The sequence below is a fragment of the Fundulus heteroclitus genome, unplaced genomic scaffold (assembly GCF_011125445.2).
Source record: "Fundulus heteroclitus isolate FHET01 unplaced genomic scaffold, MU-UCD_Fhet_4.1 scaffold_178, whole genome shotgun sequence".
NCBI classification, from domain to species: domain Eukaryota; kingdom Metazoa; phylum Chordata; class Actinopteri; order Cyprinodontiformes; family Fundulidae; genus Fundulus; species Fundulus heteroclitus.
The window spans coordinates 92,453-118,671 of NW_023396590.1; the positions used below are offsets into that span (position 1 = coordinate 92,453).

Genomic DNA, 26,219 nt, shown 5'->3' on the forward strand with positions numbered 1-26,219 from the left:
CATTTATCTCCTGGACGTTAGGCAGACTATGCATGATTAAAAAGAACAAAAAAACTGTGGAGTGAGGCTTTGGTTTGCTCACCTCGGCAGATGGTGGGAATATTAAATTTGGCCATGAAGGAGGCTGATAAATGTGGGAACGTAATGGAGGGTCATTACCTCTGTTATTGTGCTGCGCCTTATCAGGAGATTGTGCAAGAGGCGTGTTATTGGTAAATATCAGCAGCTATCGGTAGTAAAGTCTACTCTTCCACCTTTTTCTGTCCTCTTTCTACTGCCAGGGCTCTCCAGCCAACAACCTGAATATCTTATTGACATGCAAAAAGTGAATTTGAACAGCCAAGATGTGTCGCATTCCAAGATACAGTCCATCCTTCCTGTTTTTTTTTTCTTTTGCAGGTGTCATATTAAACGCTTTCCTGCTGTAGAAATGTTGTAAATTCACAGAAAACATTTATATTAACGCTGACACAGATTCTGAAGAAAAATGTAAATAACGTTTTGGTAGGAACTCTGCAGGAGGAGAGATGAGATTAAAGGCAGAAACTGAAATGTTTGGTGAAGTATATGGATGTTTTCTTAGCTGCTGGGTGCAGAGGGGGGTGGATGGGGTGGATAGTAGAAAAACAGTGAGTGATTCACTCTGATATACCACTTTCCAGCTTGGCAAGGCGCTGGCTGCGTCACATGAGGCAAGTCCTGATTTAGGAGGGGAGGAGGGGAGAGGAAGCGTATTCGTCACTGTTTTAGCTGGCAGATATTTCTGCTGGAGGGACAGTCAAACGCTGATGGCTTCCTGGCTCGTTTCATCTATAGGCAAAGACCGTGAATGACTCCGGAGGAAGTGAACAAGTAACACAAACAAACTCATCGTTTCAACTTACTAAGCAGTTTGTGTTTGGAGTTCATTTAAACTCCCCCCTCTCAGCTGAGCATAATGGACACTGATATAATCAGCAGTACTTTTGGCTGGAAAGAACATGTCTGAGTCGTTTTATGATAGGTAAACACAGAGAAAAAAAAAGGCTTGAGAGTGGTTCTTGTTTCACGTCTGAAGCTATTTTAATCACTTTCCGTGGGTTGGATAAATGTTTGTTGCAAGATTTCTGTACTGAAGGACAGCTGGTCATTAAGGCTCCTGTCTCGACCTTATAATTATCTTGGTTCGGCCCTAAAATACAGCTCTGGGAACTGGACACTACCCCCGCATGTGAACTTTTTTTATTCACTGTTTGGGTATAAAAAGAAGCCCCTACCTGGAATATTTAACCGCAAACAAACCTGAGAAAAAAAAAACCCAAAACACTTTATCTGAATCCTGCTCAGTAGAAATGTGATTGTGTGTGTGTGTGTGTGTGTGTGTGTGTGTCTTTTGCGTTTTTGGCTGACTAAGAAAGCCTCATTGATGGAGGCTGCTGAAAGAAGTGATTGTGATTCAAAGTGAATGGACCTCAGTCTGTGCTCTGCAGGGACCAATCTGCTGTACGTCTGCTGGAGGATTCAACAAGCAGATAAAAACGCCTGATATTTGTCACACTTAAAACAAGCCACAACACAAAACTTTTAATAAGCCAGTTCTGTGTTTTTGTTTTAACCCCTTGAGCGATTTTTGTCTAAAAATGCTGCCTTGAGTGGGTCAAGAGAAAAGGCCAAACGGCTCTACTTTAAGTGACATCTAAAAGGCTTGTTTGGTTGCTTGTTGGGTTTATTTTTCACTCATTGCCATATAAAAACATCTAAATGATTCTTTCCCACAGAAAATATTAGCAATTTACTCATCGGAATTTCCCGTCATAGGATGAAAACGGCACAATAAAACAACTTTATTTAAAGACAACATGATTACAGAGCTGACTGTTTTTAGCATCAATCTACTATTAGCACAGTTAGCATTACTAAATCTGATATGTTTCATGACAGAGATTAAAAGCTCAAAAAGATTTAACTTAGCTGCACACCCTTTAGCTTTCCTGTTATCTGCAGCAAATTTAGCTCCCTCTCATTCTTTCACAGCCTAAATTAACAGCAAACAGCTTCTTACTGCAGTTTTGAACACCTCAGTGATTCTGACAATACTTTTTTTCTAACAGGTTACTGGTCTTTAATTATTTATATTGGGAAGCAGAAGGGACGTCAACGTAAAACATGATGCTACTATTTTAAGACAGACTAAACAATTACAGAGTTGAGACTTTAAAACTGTCTCTAGCTTAATTTATTAGCAATTACCACAGCTAACCTCACTAAATCAGCAGTCTTTGTGTATATCTTGATCATGTTGATCCTTTAAGACTGCCAACATTCTCAAGTCTGGTTATTTTCTTGATTAGAGAAATTGAAAGCTGAAAAATATGAAACTGAGCAACTTTGTTATATCCAATTCAGCCTTCCTGTTATCTGCTGGAAGTCTTGCTCTCTCTTGCTCCGTGACAACCCGAATGAAACAAAAAGATGTTGTAGAAAGCACAGGTTCCTTTTTAAATAATTTCTTACACCTCTGTGCATCCCCTGGCTTCGGTTTTAAACAACTAATAGACAGTGAACATGGCTAACTTTGAGTCTTCTTTACTCGGTACCAACTTCCATACTAAAGAGTGTATGTTTTTTTTGTTTTTGACCTATTCATGCATAGTCACTTCTCACTGATCAGAGAAATCGTATATTTTTTTACTTTTTAACCAGCGATTTGAACATCTTGTTTGTGTTGAAGCATTTTCTTTCTTACTTGAGTTACTTCACCATGTAAGACGTTGCATTTTGTTGCTTTTTTAAGAGTATATTCACAGAAATGTGCATAAAAAATAAAAAATGTGCGTAAAAATATTTTTTTACAGTTAAAGCATAAAAAATATTCTAGTTGAGTGCTAATATCAAAATTATGACATTAGATGAGTCTTAGAACCTCTTTCAGGGTTTGTACACAGTCTGGAAAAGTATGGATTTTGAATTATGAGTTTTTCAGGTGTGGGTACGTTTTGAAAAAGAGACTATTGTGTGCAATACAAGCGACAGATCAGCATTTTCTGTTGGGTCTTTTTTATAAAAAAATTACCTTTGTAGAAATGCCTGCCAATAATCCATAGTGAATATGCAGGTTTTGTCTTGAAGAAGGATTAAAGAACCACAGCAAGCTAGAAATCTGGGGGAAAATTGAAAGGTTTGCCATGAAAAATGCATCGGTCATGGTCAACATTTCATTGTTCAACTGCAAGTAAACTTTTTGATTTTATGCGTTTATTTTTAAAAAGCCCGTCATGACCAACTTTTTGAATGCTGTCTAAAAAAGGGTACATTCAAGCGAAGACAAAAGGTCAAACCTTTCGAGAAAAAAGCCCAGTTTCTCTTTCACATGGGAGCAAATGTCTTGCATGCAGCATCTGCAGAGAGAGAAAGTTTGTTTGTGTTTTCACAAGTGACTTCTCTCTTTCAGTTCCCACATGTGAAACTGCAGACTGAAAGGGTAGAAACATGCAGCTCGACTGAAAACAAAAAGTTTGTTTTGTCGGCAAACGTTGGAATTTGATATTGCAAAATGCACCCAGAGCTTGGAGTGTCATGAACCGGGCGAAATGCTGGCACTCTCTGGCACTCTTGACTTTACTTTCGCCTCTTGGTCCATTGTTTTCTGCCAGCTCCTGTCTGTTGCAGAGCTGTTTTCCTCTCAGCTTTCCTCTCTTCTCGGCTCTTCAGCTCTCACCTTTTGTTATAGTCTTTTATTTTTTCCCTCCCCGCTCACACACTGTTTAGATTAGATTCAGTTTTGTCTTATGACTACCAGCTTGCTGTGTGGACAAAAAAACTTAATGACAAACAGGTTTGCTGCTGATTTTCAGACTAGCTGCTGCCGTTGGGATGGAAAAAAAAAAAAGTGTGTTGATGTTTTCTGGCAACTTGGAGGAGATCTAGCCTGTCAGGTTCATGAAACCCGTGTTGTTGTAAGTAGAGTTGATATTTCTAGAGTATACCGCTTTTTTCTGACATATGTTTCTTCGCGCATTTGAACTTGTAATGTTACTTGAGTGTGATTAATGGTTCTTTATCTCAATCTCTTTCCATACTGAAGAAAGTTTAGCTATAGTTGGAGGAAATTGCTTATTCCATTAACTGATTGGTATCTAGAGAACACCAGGCTCTCACCTTCTTTGCGGATGATGCGGTTCTCTTACTGTCTTCAGGCCATGATGTTTGCCGTGAACTGGACCAGTTGCCAGCTAAGCGTAGAAGTAACCAGAATGAGATCCAGCACCTGTAATTGAGCCTTTCCACCTAAGTGGTTCCCTTATTTAACCAGAACTGCTTAAACTGATCAAAGGTACATACTGGAGACTAAAAGTCAGATTTGCATCAGGGGCTTGCTTTCTTATATTTTCAATCTATGCTTTTTGCTGTGTTTTACATTTTTCTCTTAAATTAGGCAAATTACACTGCATAAAGGGAACTAAAAGTAGGTAAAATTCTCTTGAAATTAGTGTATTTTTTCCTTAATTTGAGCAGGTAAATGAGACTATTTGCCAATGGAATAAGATTTTTGCACTTAAAATAAGAACAGTTCATCTCCATCATCTTATTTCAAGTGCAGGATATCTAATTATATTATTTTAGGGGTAAAAATTCTCATTCCATTGGCAAATAGTCCTATTTAGCTGCTCAAATCAAGGAGCAATAAACACAGTTCAAGAAAGTTTTACTTACTTTTAGTTCCCTTTTTGCAGTGTAGAACCAAAGCTAATCCCAGAGTTGTAAACATGGTACTCACCTCCTTTTAATGGGTGTTAGTCTCCATGAGCCTGCCCTTAGCTCCTGACGAAAGTGGGTCTTTTTTCTGGCCCAGTTCAGAGTATTTGCTGAGACAGAATAGGTTTATCAGAGCCAGAGCTTGCGGCAATGGAAACGTTAAAAACTGGGAATGGTGGTAATCAAGCACAAGCAACCAATTAAAGCACTGGACCCCGTTAGATAGAAAAGGCGCCAACGTCTGAGGCCATGGTCCTACCGTTGCTACCGTTTGCCCTGGGGGTCAGTGTCTACCTCACAGGACTTCAAGTATCTTGGTGTCTTGTTCACTAGTGATGATAGGATGAAGTCTGAGATGGATAGACACTCCTACAGTAATTAGCTGCTGTGGTGAGCCAGAAAGCAAAGCTCTCAGTTCACTAGACTTATATTCCAGCCCCTACCTTTGGCCATGAAATGTATGTCACTCAGCGTTTTCATTCTCATGCTGATCTGGGTCATCCATATCCGGTTTTCTGCTCTCACCGAAGCTCAGTGTGTTTTGGGTTGGACTCCTGCGCCTCCTCCAAGCCCAACATGGTTCTGCATGGCAGGAAAAACTGGAACTCGCGTTGTTGAAGTTGGACGTTTTGGCGGAGGAGATTGCTGTGCAAGGCTTTGCTAATGAAGCTCGTCTGGGAGGAAATAGTCCTGGTCAGAAAGCCCCAAAGTGAAGGCTGTTTCATATGAAAGGAGAGCAAACGATACCAGTCAGCCATGTTGGGCTTAGAGGAGATCAATCAATGCAGTGAATAGCACTAATGCATTTATAGATGTAGGGGTATAGACGCTTTTCCTTTTCTTGCCTGCCTTTCTGCCATTTAAGCCATCCACCTCTCTTCTGTTTTCCTACTTTCTTCACCTTTGTACCTTCTTAACCGCCTTACGACGAAGATTACCAGCACCCGGACCTAAATCCAATCCAACCTCCAGCTTTGTACGCGGCGGCAGCATCTGTCAATAAGATAATACAGACATAGTCCACAGATGTGGCCAAGTACAGAGGTTTCCTTGAAATGAGACTGCTGCTTGAGCCGGTAAATGTCTGTGTTGTACTTGGTGAATAGCTGGATGAACAGTGTGTAGGTGTTTCCCTGCAGACGGGCCGAACACACACACACACACACACACACACACACACACTCGCGTCAACATGCGGTGGCCAGATGGTGACGGACTCACGGCTGATTCAGCGTGTCTGCAAATGCGCTTGTCGCATTTATCAGTTACATAATTTGGGTTATTTTAAACAATATGGTTCATACATGCTTATGAGTCTTCAGTGACTTTTTTTGGGGGGGATTGTCCCATTTTTGTCCCATTTTTGTCCTGTTAGGAAATTCCAACGTATAACCTCTTTGATCTTTTTCCGGTTGCTTTTGGAGAAATGGCTTCTTCTTCGCTGAGTGGCCTTAGTGGGAACAGCTGGACATTCCCAGGGTTGTTTATACTTTGATATAAATGTTAGAGCAGGCGCATTGGGCATTGTCATGCATCTAGAAATTAATTAACCCAATCAAGTTGCCTGTTTTTTTGGCCTTAAATCCTTGGTAAATCCTGTGAAACTTGCTTATTTTTATTTAGTATTACCAAACTGTTACATTTCAGATAAAATGTAGGAAAGACATTTTATACCCTGAAGGATGGGGGTTGCATTTGACTAATACACGTATCTCTAAAATCAGTGGAAGCTCACAGACTCTTTTATATAGTTAACATACTCATTACAGAACAGTGTTGTAGTGAGCAGTAGAAACAGATGTAATTATATAACGCTGTGAAAAGTCCGAAAAAGGAGGTAATGACCCCTCTCCCACGTATTTACATGAAGCAGCTCTCTGTAAAACAAGCAAGAACTTGCTTCCTGCACATCTGCACTCAGATCTTTGGATGTTTGAACCCATTTATGCTTTTCTCTGGTTACGGTTGTCTCTGACAAAGTTAATGTGCCTGAATTCATAATTGAGGTGCATGCAGTCTTGATGCATTCTGCAGGAAGCTATAAGATCAGAAATAACCCTTCCAACAGACATCCCTCCATCCATTCCTGCTGCTGTTATTCATCTTTTTTTAGTTTAATCTAATGTTGTTTCCCCTCCTCTGTTTCTCTCTTTCAGCAACGTGCTCCTGGGAAAGTGCTTTTTGACCTGGTTTGCGTCCATCTCAACCTGACTGAAGGGGACTATTTCGGGCTGGAGTACACGGACCACCGGAAAATGACGGTAAGATGAGGATTTGTGCGCTGTTGCTGTCTTTGTGCGTTTGCATCGATTTAGATTTGGAAGGCAGCTTTTCTGCTGGTGGAGTCGGGTTCGGCTGTTTGGACCGGGATCTTCACTGCTGTGGAAACTCCATTAAAGCCCAAACATGTTGTAATGAAAACCAGAAGCTTGTATGAAAGCTGGGTTTTAGCTTCTCTGGAACCAGAACTGTCCTTTGAAGATCAAATAACGTGAAGTAAAATAAATAGTAGAAATCTAAACCACATGGGGTAAATTATCCCCAGTATGATATAATATACTGTATTTTTAAGGGCATTAGTAACATTTTTGCTTTCAGAGTCTATTTGCATTGAATAAACATCTTAATGACCTCCATTTTTAATAGTAGTGATGTGTTCAGTGCTATTGTTTGGGCTTTTACGTTAAACTGTTTCAGCTTTTGATTCAGTTTCAGGGCTGATTCTTCCTTCTTAGTGGTGCTGCATATTTTCAGATTAAATGGAAGCTGTTGCAGAGATTATTTGAAGCTGCTTTTAATAGATATGCAGCCAAATTTTGTTTATTCCTTTTCCCTCAACATCAGATCTGACCCTGAATTTATCTGTTGACCTCCTGTGTTGTGACGTCAACAAATCACACAATGTGGCCAAGAATTGTTGCCATTAATAAAATATTTCCTCCACAGCTGGACAAGTTCAGTGGCTTCATTTAATGATAAACTTTTATTTTAGAAATGTCTGACATCTAGCAGCCAAGATGGACTTCCTTCCTTCCTTCCTTCCTTCCTTCCTTCCTTCCTTCCTTCCTTCCTTCCTTCCTTCCTTCCTTCCTTCCTTCCATGTGTCCTACAACCCTTCCTCTTGTCATTTTTGTTTACTCCTTCCTTCCTTCCTTCCTACATTCCTTCCCTCCTTCCTTCCATGTGTCCTACAACCCTTTCTCCTGTCATTTTTGTTTATTCATACCTTCCTTCCTTCCTTCCTTCCTTCCTCATGTATTTTCTTGTTTACTCCTTCCTTCCTTCCTTCCTTCCTTGTGTCCTTCCTTCCTCATGTATTTTCTTATTTACTCCTTCCTTCCTTCCTTCGCTCCTTCTTTCCTTGTGTCCTACCACCCTTCCTCTTGTCATTTTTCCTTCCTTCCTTCCATGTGTCCTACAACCCTTCCTCCTGTCATTTTTAGTTTACTCATACCTTCCTTCCTTCCTTCCTTCCTTCCTTCCTTCCTCATGTATGTTCGTGTTTACTCCTTCCTTCCTTCCTTCCTGCATTCCTTCCTTCTCTCCTTCCTTCCATGTGTCCTACAACCCTTCCTCTTGTCATTTTTTCCTTCCTTCCTTTCTTCCTTCCTTCCTTCCTTCCTTCCTTCCTTCCTTCCTTCCTTGTGTCCTTCCTTCCTCATGTATTTTCTTGTTTACTCCTTCTGTCCTTCCTTCCTACATTCCTTCTTTCCCTCCTTCCTTCCTTGTGTCCTACCAACCTTCCTCCTGTCATTTTTTCCTTCCTTCCTTCCTCATGTATTTTCTTGTTTACTCCTTCCTTCCTTCCCTCCTTCCTTCCTTCCCTCCTTCCTTCCTTCCTTCCTTCCTTGCTTCCTTTCTAAAATGTGAATTTTCCAAATGTCAGGATTCTGGGAAAGTTGGTTTTCCCACCAACCCAGACGTGAACAATCCAATATGGCCGACACACATATATAAAGCTTTTTAAAGGAAGCTATAATGTACTGGTTATTTGCTTTCCCCTCTTCTGTGGAACCTAAGTTAGGGAAGGTGTTGCTGCAGTAATGAATAGATCAAATGTTGAGTGTTATGATGTTATATTGTTGTTAACCTGGTTGCTGAGCGTAATGTTTTAAACTTTCCCACTTTGTTTCCCAACCTGCACCAGGTTGTCGTTCCTTTGAAAAGGGAGTGACTGAATAATAGAATCCTTTAAATTCAGATATTTGAAGTGGTAGAAGTAGTAGAGATCATTTTGCCTCCAACTCTATAACCTGTTAATCTGTGTTTTCTGCTCTCTTCAGGTGTGGCTGGACCTCCTGAAGCCGGCGCTGAAGCAGATCAGACGTAAGTCGGATGCTGTTGATTTCTTTTTCTGCAGTTCTCACTAATTGAATCAATGTTTCAGATGCGTCGTGTTTCTCCGGGTTCCTAGCAACCCGTCTAACTCGAGTGCAGAAATAAACGTTAGTGGTGACCGGTTGCTCTCTCTTCCCGCATCTCCACTTCCCCTCTGTCCCATAATTTCTCTCATCCAGGACCTAAAAACACCATCCTTCGCTTTGTGGTGAAGTTCTTCCCTCCTGACCACACGCAGCTGATGGAGGAGCTGACTCGGTAGGTGCCCCCCCCCCCCCCCCCCAACACAGAAACCACACCCATATGCAGCAGAGCTCTTCAAATTAAGCATATGTGTTGCTTCCTTCGCTGGCTCTGGCCTTTTTAGCCTTTCACGCTGGGTTTTATGGTTTATGGAGGTGTCTAAAAATACCGCGACCCGTCTCCTGGTATTTAAAGCTGTTCTCGGTCTGACACTTTCTGAGCTGGGAACCAGGCTAGTTACACTATTTTTTTTATCCCAAAGCGGCTAAAAAAGAAGCTCCAGATTTGCTCTTTCTTTTGTTTTAAGTCTGATAATCCGGTCCAAGCTGGCTCAGATGTTTGTCCAACCTCCACCGTCCCCTAAGACATAAACAGTGGAGGCCTCTGACCTTCCACTTTTTCCCATGATGCTGATGTTTGGACCCTGTTTACCCCCGGCTGCTGACTCTCACATTAAACAGGAAATGGGCTGGCAGCTGTTTCTCCTTCCTTTCGGCTCTCCGACGGGTGACGAGGGTAACCATGAGCCAGACGTGGAACACAGAGAGGCAGAAAAAGGGTTTCTAAAAAGTTGTCTTGCTGCAGAGAGAGCTTTTACAGAGAAATATTCAAACCACTTGAAATTCTCCAAATTTTGTGACATTAAAAAGACAAACTTAATTTTTTTTTTACTGGTATTTAGCTCTAAACTGTCTTTCTATGAAACAGTTATAAAACAGAGTGATGTGCAGGATTAGATTCCTGTAGCCCACAAAGTTCAGCTTTGGTTTCTTTTGGCAAGGAGTCCTTCTTCTGCCCGCTGGATTTCTTGTGGCTTTCTCGTCACTCTCACAATAAAGGTATATAGACATGCTTTAAAAAAAATACCTAAAACGGTTTGATCATGATAAAATAAGGTTATATACACCAAGCCTCCATCTTGATGGTGTTTTGATGGTCCTTTTTTAGCCTAAAAATGGTTTGCTCTCCGGCGCGATTAACAAATATAAACAGATGTGGCGCCATCTAGTGGCAGTATCACAGAACTGTCAAAATGCCGGTCTGCTTTATTAATAAATCAACATTAAATAATGTCAACCCGTGCCTGACCCTCTGCAAAGCCTCACAGTAAAGCAGCAGCTTGACGTGATTGAAGACCAACTGTTATTAATTAAATGAATCGATATACAGCAACTTTAAGAGCCTCATATCAAAACATTTACATCTGAGCCTTGGCAGGTTTGGTGTCCACTTCAGTGAACACCAATTCAGACTGTATTCCCAGAGACATTCCAGGCTTTTCCCTCTTGGAATAATATTTGTTGGTGTTTTTCTTTCACTGGATCTAGGACCTTTCTTCATTGTTTCACTGGGAGATGCTAATAGCCGTTAGCTGGTTCTTTGTTTTAACCCCTGCTGCTCATGCGCAGTACGTACTTCCTTTAATATCATAAATAAACACGAAAGGCTTCATTTACTAACAAAGTGACCAAAAACAAAGCATAAAACACCAAAATAACAACTAATACGCCAGCAGGACATGATAATCTTTCATAAAAACTTTGTATGCAACCAAAGTGAGCTACTGACGTCTAAATAAATAAAGTCAAACGTGGCTATGCACCTTTAAGGCCAGAACTGGTGCAAGCACTACTAATATTCATGGTTCCTTTGAACTCTGGTTGGGTCTGAATAGGCCTCTTAGCTGCTTTTCTGCATATTAATCAACCATGTTCTTGGTAGGTTGTGCCCTACTCATTTCTTCTCTCACCTATCTCCTGGGTTCCCAGAGTAATGACAATAAATGCAAATGCACAGCACACTTTTCAAATTTTATATATTAAAGAAAACAAGAATCTTTTGGTCCCGCCTTGACAGTGACGCTCTACATTGTGTTGATCTGTTGCATAAAGTCCCAATAAAATGCACTGAAGTTTGAGGTTGTAATGTGACTGAATGTGGAGAATACTTTTGCAACTCATTTGGAGTTTAAATAGAGCTGATGTAGCGCACCTTTGCTAAAACATGAACAAATTTGCAGAATTTGGTTCAAATTCCCTCAAATTCAGTCAGATTTTATGCATCGTGACTTTTTGCAGCATGTTCATGCAGGCTGAACTAATCTAAGCATCTGACTGATTGTTCCCTGGAGTAAGAATGTTTGTTTTTTCTCCCAAATTAAAGATGTGTTTCTAACTTTGTCCTCTAATCTCTCCTCTGGCTCTCCAGGTATCTGTTTGCCCTGCAGATCAAACGCGACCTGGCCTGTGGTCGTCTCATCTGCAACGACACCAGCGCCGCTCTCATGGTTTCCCACATCATTCAGTGTGAGTTAAACACAACTTTTTAACAAGTTGCAAAATTAAATAATTTTCATGTATATCAAGGCACAGGTGGAGCTTTTCTGTCCCCTTACGCTGCTGGATGCCAACAGCCATTAAGTATCTGAATAATCAACTAAAAAAAGATCATTCAGGAAGATTTTTGTGGATTCCTGCAGCTTTACTGAAAGTAGTTGTTGTCCAACTCTAGGATTTATGATCCAAAAAGGCTTTCCTCCCTGAATGCCTGACCATAAATCATACATAATTCATAAATAATTTTTCCAGGAGCCGTTTGCATGACACGTTCAGATTTATGTAATCAAATCGGTCTGGAAAGTTCTTGAATTTGATTCAAGGACTTCTCTGGTCGTTACCTTTCCATTTCTATCTAAATTTAGTTTCCTCTGACCTTCTGTTGCCAGTTTTGCTCCCTCTCTAGCCCAAATAATCACAAATCTCCCCCCCCCCCCCCCCCCCCCCCCCCGGTTCCCTCCAGCTGAGATCGGGGACTTTGACGAGACGCAGAGCTGGCAGCATCTGCTGCACAACAAGTACCTTCCCGACCAGGACGCCATCAGAGACAAGATCATTGACTGCCACCGCCAGCACAAGTGAGTCCCACAGACGTCCGTTTCTAATCAGCAGACACAATAACTCATGAAAAGCTTCTCTGTCCTACCATCGCAAACATGAATCCTCTAGAGCAGGGGTGTCAAACAATTTAGTCCGGTCTGGTGGCTAAATGCATTATCATTATTCAACAAAAACTGTCTGGCAATGTGGCAATAAGAATTGTTGTCTTAATGCCAAAAAGAGCTCATCAGATGTGACTTTCACAAGTGGAGCAGTACTGCTTTTGCCACAGTGCTCCGCTTGATTTATGAATTTGAATAGTTTTATTAGGATTCATGCGGGGAATATCTCAAATGATATGGACACTACAATGGGAAAGTAGGAGAGGAAAGGAAGAACAAGAAGAAAAAAGAAAGAGGAGATAAAAGGAAGAGAATGATAAAACAATTATGGAAAAGAACATGTACTTGGTTTAATTGAAAATCTGCAGTTCCTATATTGTCCACGAGGGGCGCTGTGTTTTAATCATCAGCAGATGGTAGCACTGAGCTTCAGATGTGGAAAATTGATTTTAAATCATTTATTAATTTTATCTGTTTGATGTATTTTGTCATGCAGGACAGTGTTTTTAAGTTCCAAAAAATGTGAATAAATGTTTTTCAACATTGTAGAATCACTGTGATCAGTTCTTATGCATAATGCACAAGTAAATGTTTAACTGAGTAAAAGTATTGTTGAAAATGCACATACTTTTCTTAAAAACACTGAGGTTATTCATAATATATTGTGTAAATGTGAAATTAATTTAATATAAAAGTCAACAACAAGTCCACATTTATTAGTTTTATTTAATCTTGCAGTGAGTTTACTCGTGTGGCCCTCTTGAGATCAGATTAAGCTGAATGCGGCCCCTAAACCAAAATGAGTTTAACACCCCTGATCTAGAGTTTGCTCATTTTCTGGAAATGTGCGCATTGGTCAGGTGAACACCGGGCACTGAACTTTCTAGAAACAGACGCTCCAGGTGGTCAAATATGTCGTAAAAAAACACCTCGTCGTGTGGCGGACGATCCGTGGCAAAGTGGGGTCTTTCAGCGGGATAATTATCCAAGGACGTGAACAGAAACGGTGCAAAGTTGTGAAATGTTACAGAAAACCTGGTCTAATGGCTGAAGAAGGTTTTATGAACAGCGTCTGAACGGATGAAGGCGGCTTTAATGTGCTCTGAGGTGTCTGGATATTGCAAAATACAGACGCATTTGGACACCCATTTCCCAAATACAACCCCAACTCGACAGTTTTAAGCATTTAAATCAAACTGCACATGGGTAAGCATCCCTTTAAATCTCTGCACAGCGGTGGCAGTCACCGCCCTCCCCCCGGGGAATACGCATTACACTGCAAAAACGGAACTAGAAATAAGTAACATTTTCTTAAAATAAGTGTATTTGTCGTTGATTTAAGCAGGTAAATAAGATGGTTTGCCAATGGAATGAGTTTTTTGCACTTAAAATAGGAACAATTCATCTCATCATCTTATTTCAAGTGCATTATATCTAATTATCTTATTTTAGGGCTCAAAATACTCATTCCATTGGCGGATAATCTTATTTACCTGCTCAAATCAAGGATAAATACACTAACTTTAAGAACATTTTACTTATTTTTAGTTCCGTTTTTGCAGTGTACAACTCGGGGTTTTCTTCTGATTCTTGCATCGACAGAATAAGCACGCTTCTTTATTTTCTGCATTTGCAAATCCCCATAAAATCCTCCCCCCCCCCCCCTGTGGGCCAAGCGCTGATAACGACAGAAAAACAAACCGCTCGCCCCACTCCCTCGGCTCCTTCTCAGCCGACGCAGGAAGGAAGTGGCTAATTCAGCCGCTCATACAGGAAACAGGAAGCGATTTTTCAGATTTTGCGAGGAAACAAACCCCGTTTGTGTCGGATTTCTTTCCGGCACCTCCGTCTGATCCCGCCGCGTTATTTCAGGACTTTTCCGTCTCCAGTGGGGGGGTGGTGTCTGTGGGAGCTGAGCGTACTCTCTGGTGGGGTTTTGGATGTACTAATGACCGAAGCTCCTCTCCCACAGTGGGCAGACTCCGGCGGAGTCGGACTACCAGCTGCTGGAGATCGCCCGGCGGCTGGAGATGTACGGCGTGCGGCTGTACCCAGCGAAGGACCGAGAGGGGACGAAGCTCAGCCTGACCGTGGCGCACACCGGCGTCCTGGTTTTTCAGGTAGAACCTTTTCAGAACCGCAACTCACAGTAGGAAAAGACTCAAAGTGTTTGTGTTTCTAGACTTGATCCCCCCTTTAGATCCTGGTCCAACACACCAGAAATACATCAAGTCTCAACAACTGTAGTTAGAGACTCCTGTCCTATCATCCTTCCTTCATTGTGTCCTTCTTTCCTTCCAACCTTGTATTGTTCTGTCCTTATTTGCATCCTCCTTTCTGTCTTGTGTCCTACCTCCTTTTCTACTGTCCTTGCTTTTTTTTATCTCCAACCTTCCTTATTTTCTCCTTTCCATCCTTTTTAATACACTTTCTTCACTCCTCCTTCCCTTGTGCCCTTTTCTCCACCCTTATGTCCTTACTTGCATCTTCCATCCTGTCGTGTCCCACCTCCCTATCCATTGTCCTTCCTTTTGTCTCCTAACTTCCTCCCTTATATACTCTTTTCCATCCTTCTCAATACACTTTCTCCTCTCCTCCCTTCCTTGTGCCCTTTTCTCCACCCTTATGTCCTTACTTGCATCTTCCTTCCTGTCGTGTCCTACCTCCCTATCCATTGTCCTTCCTTTTGTCTCCTAACTTCCTTCCTTTCCATCCTTCTCAATACACTTTCTCCTCTCCTCCCTCCTTTGTGTCCTTTTCTTCACCCTTATGTCCTTACTTGCATCTTCCTTCCTGTCGTGTCCTACCTCCCTATCCATTGTCCTTCCTTTTGTCTCCTAACTTCCTTCCTTTCCATCCTTCTCAATACACTTTCTTCTCTCCTCCTTTCCTTTCTTGTCCTTCCTCGCATACCTTTATAATTTCTTTCTTCCTTGTGTCCTCGTCCGTCCTCGTGTGCTACCTCGGTTTCTTTTCTCCTTCCTTTCTCTTGTCTTTTGTTCCTCCGTCCTTTCTCTGTGTATCTCTCCTTGTTTTTCTGTTATTTCTTTCTTTCTTTCTTTCTTTCTTTCTTTCTTTCTTTCTTTCTTTCTTCACTGCAAAAAAAAAAGGGAACTAAAACTAAGTGAAATGTTCCTGAAATTAGTGTATTTGTCCTTAATTTTAACAGGTTAATAAGACTATATGCAAATGGAATAAGATTTAGTTGTTTTTGTCTTATTTCAAGTGCAGTATATCCAATTATCTTATTTTAAGGGTCAAAATACTAATTAAATTAGCAGATAATCTTATTTACCTGCTCAAATGAAGGACAAATACACTCATTTCAAGCATATTTTACTTACTTTTGGTTCCCTTTTTGCTGTAATTTCTTTCCTTTCGCCTTTGGATAATTTTTCTCTCTCCTACCTTGTGTCCTTCCTAATATGTTCTATTATATTGGTAATGTTTAGTGTTTTAGGTTTTAAACTGCTCTCTAGTCAAGTTCTGCTCTCCCAAGCAGGAATAAGCCAATCGGTTCTGTCTTCTTACCAGAAATGTTGCTGTTTGTGACATAAAATGTAAAGTTTCTTGTCTGCGGAGTATCGCGCTGACTGCATTCGCGCCGTTTCCTGTTTTCTATCCAGGGATACACAAAAATTAACGCTTTCAACTGGTCCAAGATTCGCAAGCTGAGCTTCAAACGTAAACGGTTCCTCATCAAACTGCGAGCTGACCCCACGGTAAGTCCGTTTAAGACAGGAGTGTCCAAAACTTTTGGCATGTGGGCCGAAATTCTCAAGTCAAATGTACTCGAGGGCCAAAAGATAACAACAATGAAAAATAACCCAAAAATCATGTTGTGAATTTTTTTTACCTGCTTTATGAAATATGATAATTTTAATTAAACAAATTATTCTGATTTTCTGAAGGAAAGTAATGTTAAATCACTGTAGAGCCATAGCTAAAAATGGGTTTTGCACTTTTGTTTTATTAAAAGATGATCACCCAATTTGCAAATTATATTAGACTCAATTGATAAAAAAAAAAAAACTGATGTATTTTTGGTCTATCAATATGAGAACAGGATTTAGGCCATTATGTCTTTGATAAAACTTGTTAACTTTAATAAATGATTTGAAAAAAAATGCTTTAATGCACAAAAGTTTGCATCTGAGTTAAAGTCCTGAAGTGGCCTAAAGAAACCCTGGCCAATCAAAAAGTGATTATGAAATTAAATAGAATGTAAAAAGTGTGGTTATTAAAAGATGAATACATTGTGTTGTACCCAACGTTTTCAGTTGTAAAATAGTTAGTTACCTGTCTGTAATAATTTTACCCTAATAAAAAAATCGTTTCGATCTCCATCAGACAAATCTTTCCAGTAGACTAAATCTTTCTTGAAATGCAGTTAGGGGGGCCAAACAAAATCAGTCCAGGGGCCGCCTGGTTTAAGAGCTGCACCCTCACCTGCCTTCAGAAGGTGCAACTTTTCATGCATTTTCTCCAGATGGAAGCACAGAGTTGTGCAAAATTATTAAATGATCTCTAGTTTTCGTAGTTTTTGCAAACAAGAATCTGAAAAGTGGGGATTGCGTATTTTTCCAAGCGTATTTTTTGTGCGTTCTCCAGCAGAACTCCCACCATGACACCCTGGAGTTCGCCATGGCCAGCAGGGACTGCTGCAAGGTCTTCTGGAAGATCTGCGTGGAATACCACGCCTTCTTCAGGCTCTTCGAGGAGCCCAAACCCAAACCCAAGCCCATCCTCTTCACCAGGGGGTCCTCATTCCGGTTCAGGTGAGCCAGGACTTTAACACTGCAAAAACAGAACTAAAAATAAGTAAAAATTTTCTTGAAATTAGTGTATTTGTCCTTGATTTGAGCAGGTAAATACGATTATCTGCCAATGGAATGAGTAATTTTACCCCAAAAATAAGATGATTAGATATAATGCGCTTGAAATAAGATGATGGAGATGACCTGTTCCTATTTTAAGTGCAAACATCTTATTCCATTGGCAGATCATCTTATTTACCTGCTTAAATCAAGGACAAATATTTAGTTCTAGAAAACCTGACTTACTTTTAGTTCCCTTTTTGCAGTGTACTCCAGTGTTTGGTCTAACACACACTGCAAAAAGGGAACTAAAAGTAGGTAAAATCCTCTTGAAATGTAGTGTATTTATCATTTCTTTGAGCTGATAAATCAGACTATTTGCCAGTAGAATAAGATCTTTGCACTTAAAATAAGAACAATTCATCTCAATTATCTTATTTCAAATGCAGGATAGCTAATAATCTTGTTTTAGGGGTAGACATTCTCATTCCATTGGCAAATAATCTTAATTAGCTGCTCAAATCATTTACGTAAAGCGAGAAAAAACAAACCTCTCGTTTAAACCCGTGTTCAGATTTACTGACTTTATCGCCTTTTATCTGTCAGCGGGAGAACGCAGAAGCAGATCATCGACCACATGAAAGACTCGGAGCTGAAGAAAGTGCCGTTTGAGAGGTGAAGCGTGCGGCTGTGGCTGCAGACCCCTGTGTGGCTGCAGCAGGGCTGAGAGCTGTAATCAGATTTGCCTGCTCTGTGAGCTGATTAGTGGCGCCTGGTTTGACCTGCTGTCGCCTCCCTTCTTCACAGGAAGCACAGCAAAGTTCTCTCCAGCAGCAGCATGTCCCCTCGCTCCTCTTCCTTCAGATCCCAAGTGCCAAGAGAGGTAAAGCAGCCGGCTGACCGGGTGTTTATGCACCGATGACCTGAGCTGAGCGTCTAGAGGCTCTTCAGAGCTGCTTTACTCCTACGATCAGCAGCTCAACTCTAGTCAGAGATCAGTTACAGAAAACAGGAAATTCACACGTTGGGTATCCATCCATCATTTATTCATCATTCATTCATTCATCATTTATTCATCCATCCATCCAACCATCCATCATTCATCCGTCCATCCATCTGTCCGTCCATCCATCCATCTATCTATCCATCCATCAATCAATCAATCCATTCCTGCATCCATCCATTCGTCCATACATCCATCTATCTATCCATGAGTCCATCCATCCATCCTTCCATCATCCATCCATCCATCATTCATCCATTCATCCATCTATCCATGAGTCCATCCATCCATCATCCATCCATCCATCATTTATCCATCCATCTATCCATCATTCATCCTTCTATCCATCCATCCATCCATCTATCAATGAGTCCGTCCATCCATCATCCATCCATCCATCATTCATCCATCCATCCATCCATCCATCCATCCATCCATCCACCCATCTATCCATGAGTCCATCCATCCATTATCCATCTATCCATCATTCATCCTTCTATCCATCATTCATCCTTCTATCCATGAGTCCATCCATCATCCATCCATCCATCATCCATCCATCCATCATTCATCCATCCATCTATCCATCATTCATCCTTCTATCCATCTCTCCATCCATCCATCCAGCTATCTATCCATCATTCATCCATCCATCCATCATTCATCCATCCATCCATCCATCAATCAATCCATTCCTGCATCCATCCATTCATCTACTCATGCATGCATCCGTCCATCCATCCATCCATCCATACATCCATCCATCCATCATTCATCCATCCATCTATCCATCATTCATCCACCCATCCATCATTCATCCTTCCATCCATCTCTCCATCCATCCATCCATGAGTCCATCCATCCAGCTATCTATCCATCATTCATCCATCCATCCATCCATCAATCAATCCATTCCTGCATCCATCCATTCATCTACTCATGCATGCATCCGTCCATCCATCCATCCATCCATGAATCCATCCATCCATCATTCATCCATCCATCCATCCATCCATCCATCCATCCATCATTCATCCATTTATCTATCCATGAGTCCATGCATCCATCCATCTATCATGAATCCATCAATCATCCATCCATCCATGAGTCCATCCATTTATCCATCAGTCCATCCATCCATCCATCCATCTATCCATGAGTCCATCCATTTATCCATCAGTCCATCCATCCATCCATGCATCCATCCATGAGTCCATCCATCCATCATTCATCCATCCATTCATTCATTCATTCATCCATCCATCATTCATTCATCCATCCATCATTCATTCATTCATCCATCCATCCATCTATCTATCCATCCATGAATCCATCCATCCATCCATCCATCCATCCATCCATCCAACCATCCATCCATCATCCATCCATCAGTCCATCCATCCATCTTTTAGCCGTTCTTTGTTCGATCGTCTTTTTTCTGTTTATCCCTCCCTTCATATGTTGTTAAAACATGACTGAGGACTCTTAGTTGTAATGTTGTACAATGTGGAAGTTTAACATTAAAATGTGTGGGAACCATCGGCGCATGGACAATGGACCAACTGGTTCCCTAATTTTAAAAGTGGGGGAAGTAAACGTACATTTTGGTTCATTGTAGAGGGTTCAGTCCAGCTCACGCCATGCCCCACACTCTCATTTAAAATCATCATCTTAACCTGATCTCTGCAGTCGGACAGTTTCCAGGCGTGGCTGGCGTCTCATACCATCGACCAATCAGACGCAGCTTTCTGTTGCTCCCGGCCACTCCCAGAAACAGCCTCTCAGAGACGATTTTTCAATAAAAGCTGCTGTGGACGATGTTTTCCAAATTTGCTCCACTTATTTTACAACAAAGTCAGGCGGCCATTGTAGGAACCCTGTACCGTTTAGATGTGGGCCAAAGCCGGATGGATGTTTGTATGAGGCATTTTTTAATGTTCTGACTCTGGCTCCATCCATCCATCCCTGTGTGCATCCATCCCTTCATCCATCCATCCATCCATCCGTCCATCCATCCATCCTTCCATGAGTCCATCCATCCATCCATCCATCCATCCTTCCATGAGTCCATCCATCCATCCATGAGTACATCTATCCATCCATGAGTCCGTCCATCCATCCATCCATCCATCCATGAGTCTATTATCAGTCTGTCCGTCCATCCATCCATCCATCCATCCATCCATCCATCCATCCATCCATGAGTACATCTATCCATCCATGAGTCCGTCCATCCATCCATCATCCATCCATCCATCCATCCATCCATCCATCCATCCATCCATGAGTACATCTATCCATTCATGAGTACATCTATCCATCCATCCATCCATCATTCATCCATCCATCCAACCATCCATCAATCTATCCATGAGTCTTTCCATCCATACATCCATTCATCCGTCTGTCCGTCCATCCATCCATCCATCCATCCATCCATCCATGAGTCTATCATCAGTCTGTCCGTCCATCCATCCGTCCATCCATCCATCCATCCATGAGTACATCTATCCATCCATCCATCATTCATCCATCCATCCAACCATCCATCCATCAATCTATCCATGAGTCCATTCATCCGTCTGTCCGTCCATCCGTCCATCCATCCATCCATCCATCCATCAATCTATGAGTCTATCCATCCATCCATTTTTGAATAAAAAGCTGCTGTGGACAATGTTTTCCAAATTTGCTCCACTTATTTTACAACAAAGTCAGGCGGCCATTGTAGGAACCCTGTACCGTTTAGATGTGGACCAAAGCCGGATAGATGTGTGTCTGAGGCATTTTTTAATGTTCTGAATCCGGTTCTTCCTGGCTTTTGCGGTATTTTGCAGAGTGCCACGTCTGTCCCGTTATCAGACCAGCCCGACTCGGCAAGACTGGAGGCCAGAGCTAACGGCACCGAGGAGCGGCCGGCCATCGCACCCCCAACTAACGGCTTCCCCCCCGACAGCACGCTCAACTCGGACACGAGCCGCCAGAACCACAACGGAGCGGGCCAGCATCTCCTCAACCCAGGTCCAACCTGCAGGGCAAACAAAGGCAGCAGCTCTTCCATTCCTTACATAGACTGCAGCGACATAGACAGCGAATGTGACGCGGGCAAGAGCGGCAGGGCCCCCAGGGGCCACGGCGCTAACGACAGTAATGACGATGACTCTTACAGGCATGCGGGCGGTGCGGGGAGCAGAGATGTGAGTCTGTTCGGGGTTGTGAACGGGTTCTACCACACCAACCAGCAGGGGGTGATGCAGCAGGGTCTGCCCGGCGACAGACACGCCGTAGATCAAACTCAGGAGACGTTTAACGCGAGTCAGGGCCGAGCGAGCGACGAGGTCCTCTCCAACGGGGGCTCCTTCCAGAGCCGGCTGCCGCTCCACAGCACGCTGCTGGACGAGATCTTCCAGGGCCGAGACAAGCGCGGCGCCGGGATCGTTCGCCCGCTGGGAACCGGGACCCGGAGCCAGTGCTCCAGCCCGGTGATCGGCAGCTTCCACCCGCGCACCAATTCGCTCAGCCACGGCGAGATGACGAACGGCCACAGTCAGCCGCGCTCCGCCTCGCGGTGGGACGACGGGGGGCATTATTTCAGCAAACGCCCCGGGCCCGCCGCCACGGAGGCCCCCGGCGTCCCTCCGTCGTCCCACCCACCGAACCACTACGGCAGCTACTCCCCGGTCGTCTCGAACCGCACGCCGCCCCATTTCACCAAACCGTATAACCTCAACAACAACACGAGGGACCGGTCCGACACGGATCCGTTCATCCTCAGCCAGCTCACATCCACCCCCGTGCAGCGCGATCCCTACCGCCCCGGGATGCAAACCCCGTGCTCGGCGCCGACCGAGCGAAAAGCCACGGTGACCAACGGGAACCCGGCGGTTCCCGGTCAGGCGCGGTCGCACGCCTCTCAGCGGGTGTTCGGCCGTCAGGGGAAGCCAAACAACAACAACAACACCCTGAGCCAGCCGGTCCAAATGATCGACGGCTCCACCAGCAGCGGCACCGACACCAGCGACACGGAGTCGGACACCGGCAGCAGCGCGTACAGCCAGCCGCTGCTGTTCGGGAACCCCGCGGTGGTCGGCTCCGACGCCGGCAAGCTGCCGTTCGGGGGCCGCCCGCCGCCGGGGGAAGGGGGCGACGGCGAGCGGGAACGGCGGTACCGATTCAGTGAGGAAGATGTAGGCGGGCAGGTTTTTAGCTGCTGAGCAGGAAAAATACACTTTGATTTAAAACAAAAAAAAATACACAAAAAAAAAAGAAGTAGAAAATGACTGAAAGCTGCAGCTAAAATCAGAATTTTGACTTATTTACCTTTTATTTTAATCTAGACATGTGGAAAAAACTGGGAAACCCCATTTGAATATTGTGTTTTCAAGAAAATAAAGTGATTTAATTGCAATTAATCATAAAAAAATAACATATTTTACACATTAAATAAAAAAAATCTTAACTAAAATGTGTTTTCCAGCTGATTAAAAAAAAAAAAAAAAGTTAGGACGCCCCAACCCTCATTCGCTATAGTTGAGGCACTTCTTGCAGACGTCTACCGGTCTCTGACGTGGCATCTGGATCATATTGATGGTTTAGGCCAAGAAAGTCACCAGTTCTGATGTCTGAATAATTAAATATGACATTTGATTTATTTAAAAAGGGGACAAAGAAAAACTCAGGCATCCATGTCACCATTCGGTGCTCTTAGCTGATTCACGTCTGCAGTCCATTAGCAGGTCAAGATGAGAAAAGAAACTTTCTGCTGCGGGTCCCGTTATAACATTTTAAGAGCTTTTGGAGACTCTGCAATTTCATTTGATTGATGAAATTAGAGTTTTGTAGCAATTTGATCAAATTAATCTTAATATTAATTGTCTGAATATGTTAGAAAACACACAGGCTTTTATGGGGTGTCCTCATTGTTTCCACCGAACACGTTTGTGAGCTTTTCACAACTCTTTACAGACTTCGTATAGCAAACTAGTTTAACCGTATTTTTTGAATTATGAAATTTTACCGTTTTTAACAGAAACCTGTCGTTTTTTACCACACTTTGATATATAGAGGACTTTTTTCCCCCATAAACCCAACAATAATTTTTTTTAGATTAAACCTTTGTCATGCAGCCTGCTGATTTTGCTGGCTTAGCTTGTTATTGTGAAACCTGTTAAGCCAGCCCTGTAAATAGTTATAATTTGTGCAAAAGTAACCTTTTTAAAGGGGGGAAATCCTTTCTTTACAATGTGCCATAACTTAAAAACTGTGTATTTAGATGAAAATCTAAAAGCTCACATGTGGAGCTTCTAGGTAAGATTATTTCTGCAGGTCTTCCATCTGTCTCTTTATTTGATTTCTTAGCGTTGATGAGATAAATATGAGTCTGTGTAGGAGGAAAGTCAGATTTTTAGCCGAGACGTTTCCTTTTTGTCGACTTATTGGGGATAAATTGATTTATTTCGAGGCGTTGGTCTTTCTCTGGCATCAACATAATTCTCTTTGTGTGTCCATGTTTGTGGCGTGAAATGAACCCTTAGGAATGATTTGACTTTGTGTTGTGCAATAGCGGTTTTCCCTTAGGGATTTTTATTCGGACGTTAGAGAAGTGAAAAAAAAGTGGGGACTGTTGTGCACGGCTCAGTTTATTTAAAGAAACTGTTGATCTTAATTATAGCCCCTCTGTGGACTGTACAGTGTTGTTGTTTTTTTATGTTTTCCCAGAGACTGGGTTGTATTCAAGTACTAAACTTGTAGAAAAATGTGTTTTAAAATGCCAGAATAGGAAGGCGGTTGTCTTTTTGAGCACTTTTCCAAACGCTTTTGTGGACACCCACTATATCTCTGACATGGATGTTGACCAGGCGGTCTTAGAGTAGCTCTCACACCTGTTGTGTGACTTGTATCCTGCACAAATCCACCTGAAAACTGGCTGCATTCGAGGAAAACAAAAAGCTGCCGTAATGTGGTTGCATAAGTGTGCACATCCTTAAACTAATACTTATCTTAACCTCCTCTCCCACATCGTGACTTTGTTAAATTTACCCAGTCTGCCTTGCAACCAGTTGTCCAAATGATTCAGATTATGATCTGTCATCCACAGCCTGACATAAATGTAATTTAATTAATCTTGACAAAAAACAAAACAAATTGGTTTAATCTTGATGCTGCCACCACCATATTCTACTTTGGCCATGGTGGTGTATCCTATGCTCTTTTTTTTTTAATGCCAATCATCCTTTTTTTTTATTGTGGCTCAAAAAAATAAAAAATTGCTAAATTATCCTGACTGATAGCTTTGAAAAAAATTTTTTTTCAAATCTTTTGTGACCTCTCTGCAAAATACAGAGTTCTAAACTTTATTTTAGATTAATTAGATTCATTATGATTGCTCTGAGGTGTGGTCTAAAGATTTGCACGCTTGTACTTTCCTCTAGCAGCTGTTTCCCGGTTAATTTGTGCTGGATACCTGTTGTATTATAGGAGGAAAATGGTTTTAAATGATTTTTCATGTTTTTAGGGCACAGTAATTTGGCATTTTTAGGACTGGTGTGAAGACTTTAGAGCCCCGCTATATGTAGCAACCCATTTCTAAATATTTACCCTAGACCGAGACCAGGATTAGCATTAAACTCTTAGGAAGTACTTAAAAAGCTTAGCTTTTGTGATTTAATTTTCTGTTTTTCTTTCTGTTTTTTTCCTCACTGTAATTTAAAAACACAACCCCCATAGCTGTCTGCTTGTGCTTGGCTCGCCCCTGGCATGAACTCCACACACAACACGGAAACCTGAAGGTTGTCTTTCACTCTATTCGGCTGCTTTTTCTCACCTCTGAAAGTTTACGGGAGGATATTCATCTCCACCTTTGATTTGTTGCCCGCTTGGCTGCTTGCTCTCCACTTTTATTTTATTTTTTGCTCTCTCTGGAAGGCCAAGTCAGAACAAGCCAATTCAACTCAAACCAGTCATTTCCACCGGTTTACGGTGATTTTTTTCATATTGTTCATGAATGTACTGCTTCTAATTGAATCGGACTGGGTTAAATGTGCAAGATGTTTAACTTTTTTCCTGCTTTCCTCTGAAACAAATGCTTCCTGCTTTGTAAATACACTGTTTATAAGCATGTTTTTAAGAAAAAGAAGAAGCTTTTTAACACTGTTTTCACCTTTTCTTCTCTGTTTCTATGAATGCATGTTAACCAGGCAGAAAAAGTGTTACTTTACTCCTTTTTGCTCACTTGGTGTTTGTGTTGAGGGGCTCACAACGGTTCAAAATGTTTGAGACGCAGGCGATGCAGTCAAAATTGTAACCAAGCACAAGGGCTACTTTATTTTTGGAGTTTTTGTGCCTTTTTGCCCTCATGATAAATCACCTGCACCGTTTTTTTATATCAAACATTTAGAAACCCTGTTGTGTTTTGGCCCCAGCTGGGGATCTGTGCACCAAGGACAGAGCAGGCGCGACTTAGCTCCAGTTTTCTGTAAACAGAGAGTGGGAGGGTGAAGATAGACAGAATACACGTAAAGTTAATAATAATGCATTATGTAAGTGCACAAAAGATATATTTGAGAAACGGAGCATTTATGTTGTCAGATGTTGGAGTCTGCGTCTTGTCAGAGCTTGGACACATGTATAAACACAAGAATGCTGGAGCTAAGTCCCTGCGCTGTCCTTACACTTGGCTGTTTCGTGTTTGCATTTACTGCCACTCAATCCCACTGATGCTTGTTTGTCATTTTAATGAAACTGAATGTACAGCATATAGTAACTGTCATGGTACACTTGGGTTTCTTTGGCTCAAAAGAAACGGTGGAGCCAGGGGATGTTTATATCTGCTATCCTTTTTTCCAACAAATTATTTCTAGTCGTAATTATTGGCTTTTACATCCTTTAAATTTGACACTTAAATTTAGAAAAATAAGTAAAGCTTGTGTTTTTTAATACTTAACATTTGCCTCCCGTTTTTTTTTAATACCTAAAAGGCCTCCTAAAGGTCCCTTCGCTGTAACAAGCTACACCGCTTTTTGTATCCATGCTGTAATTTTTAAGTTTACAGAACTTATCGGAATCACATTTTTTTTGTTTTGTTTTA

At 41.9% G+C, this 26,219-nt stretch overlaps 1 protein-coding gene across 5 annotated transcripts in view; it reads left to right on the forward strand.

The window, feature by feature from the left end:
- farp1 (FERM, RhoGEF (ARHGEF) and pleckstrin domain protein 1 (chondrocyte-derived)) overlaps positions 1–26,219 on the forward strand; it is a 71,177-nt gene that overhangs the window by 24,771 nt on the left and 20,187 nt on the right. For 4 of the 5 annotated variants that reach the window (XM_036129509.1, XM_036129511.1, XM_036129513.1 and 1 more), the window contains exons 3-13: positions 6,891–6,995; positions 9,018–9,060; positions 9,252–9,330; positions 11,524–11,621; positions 12,115–12,229; positions 14,286–14,433; positions 15,940–16,035; positions 16,925–17,091; positions 17,737–17,805; positions 17,938–18,013; positions 20,971–21,154. In XM_036129509.1, the coding sequence (XP_035985402.1) occupies positions 6,891–6,995; positions 9,018–9,060; positions 9,252–9,330; positions 11,524–11,621; positions 12,115–12,229; positions 14,286–14,433; positions 15,940–16,035; positions 16,925–17,091; positions 17,737–17,805; positions 17,938–18,013; positions 20,971–21,154 (1,180 nt within the window). The remainder of the gene's footprint in view (positions 1–6,890; positions 6,996–9,017; positions 9,061–9,251; positions 9,331–11,523; positions 11,622–12,114; positions 12,230–14,285; positions 14,434–15,939; positions 16,036–16,924; positions 17,092–17,736; positions 17,806–17,937; positions 18,014–20,970; positions 21,155–26,219) is intronic. The other variant, XM_036129512.1, reaches the window with a different exon arrangement.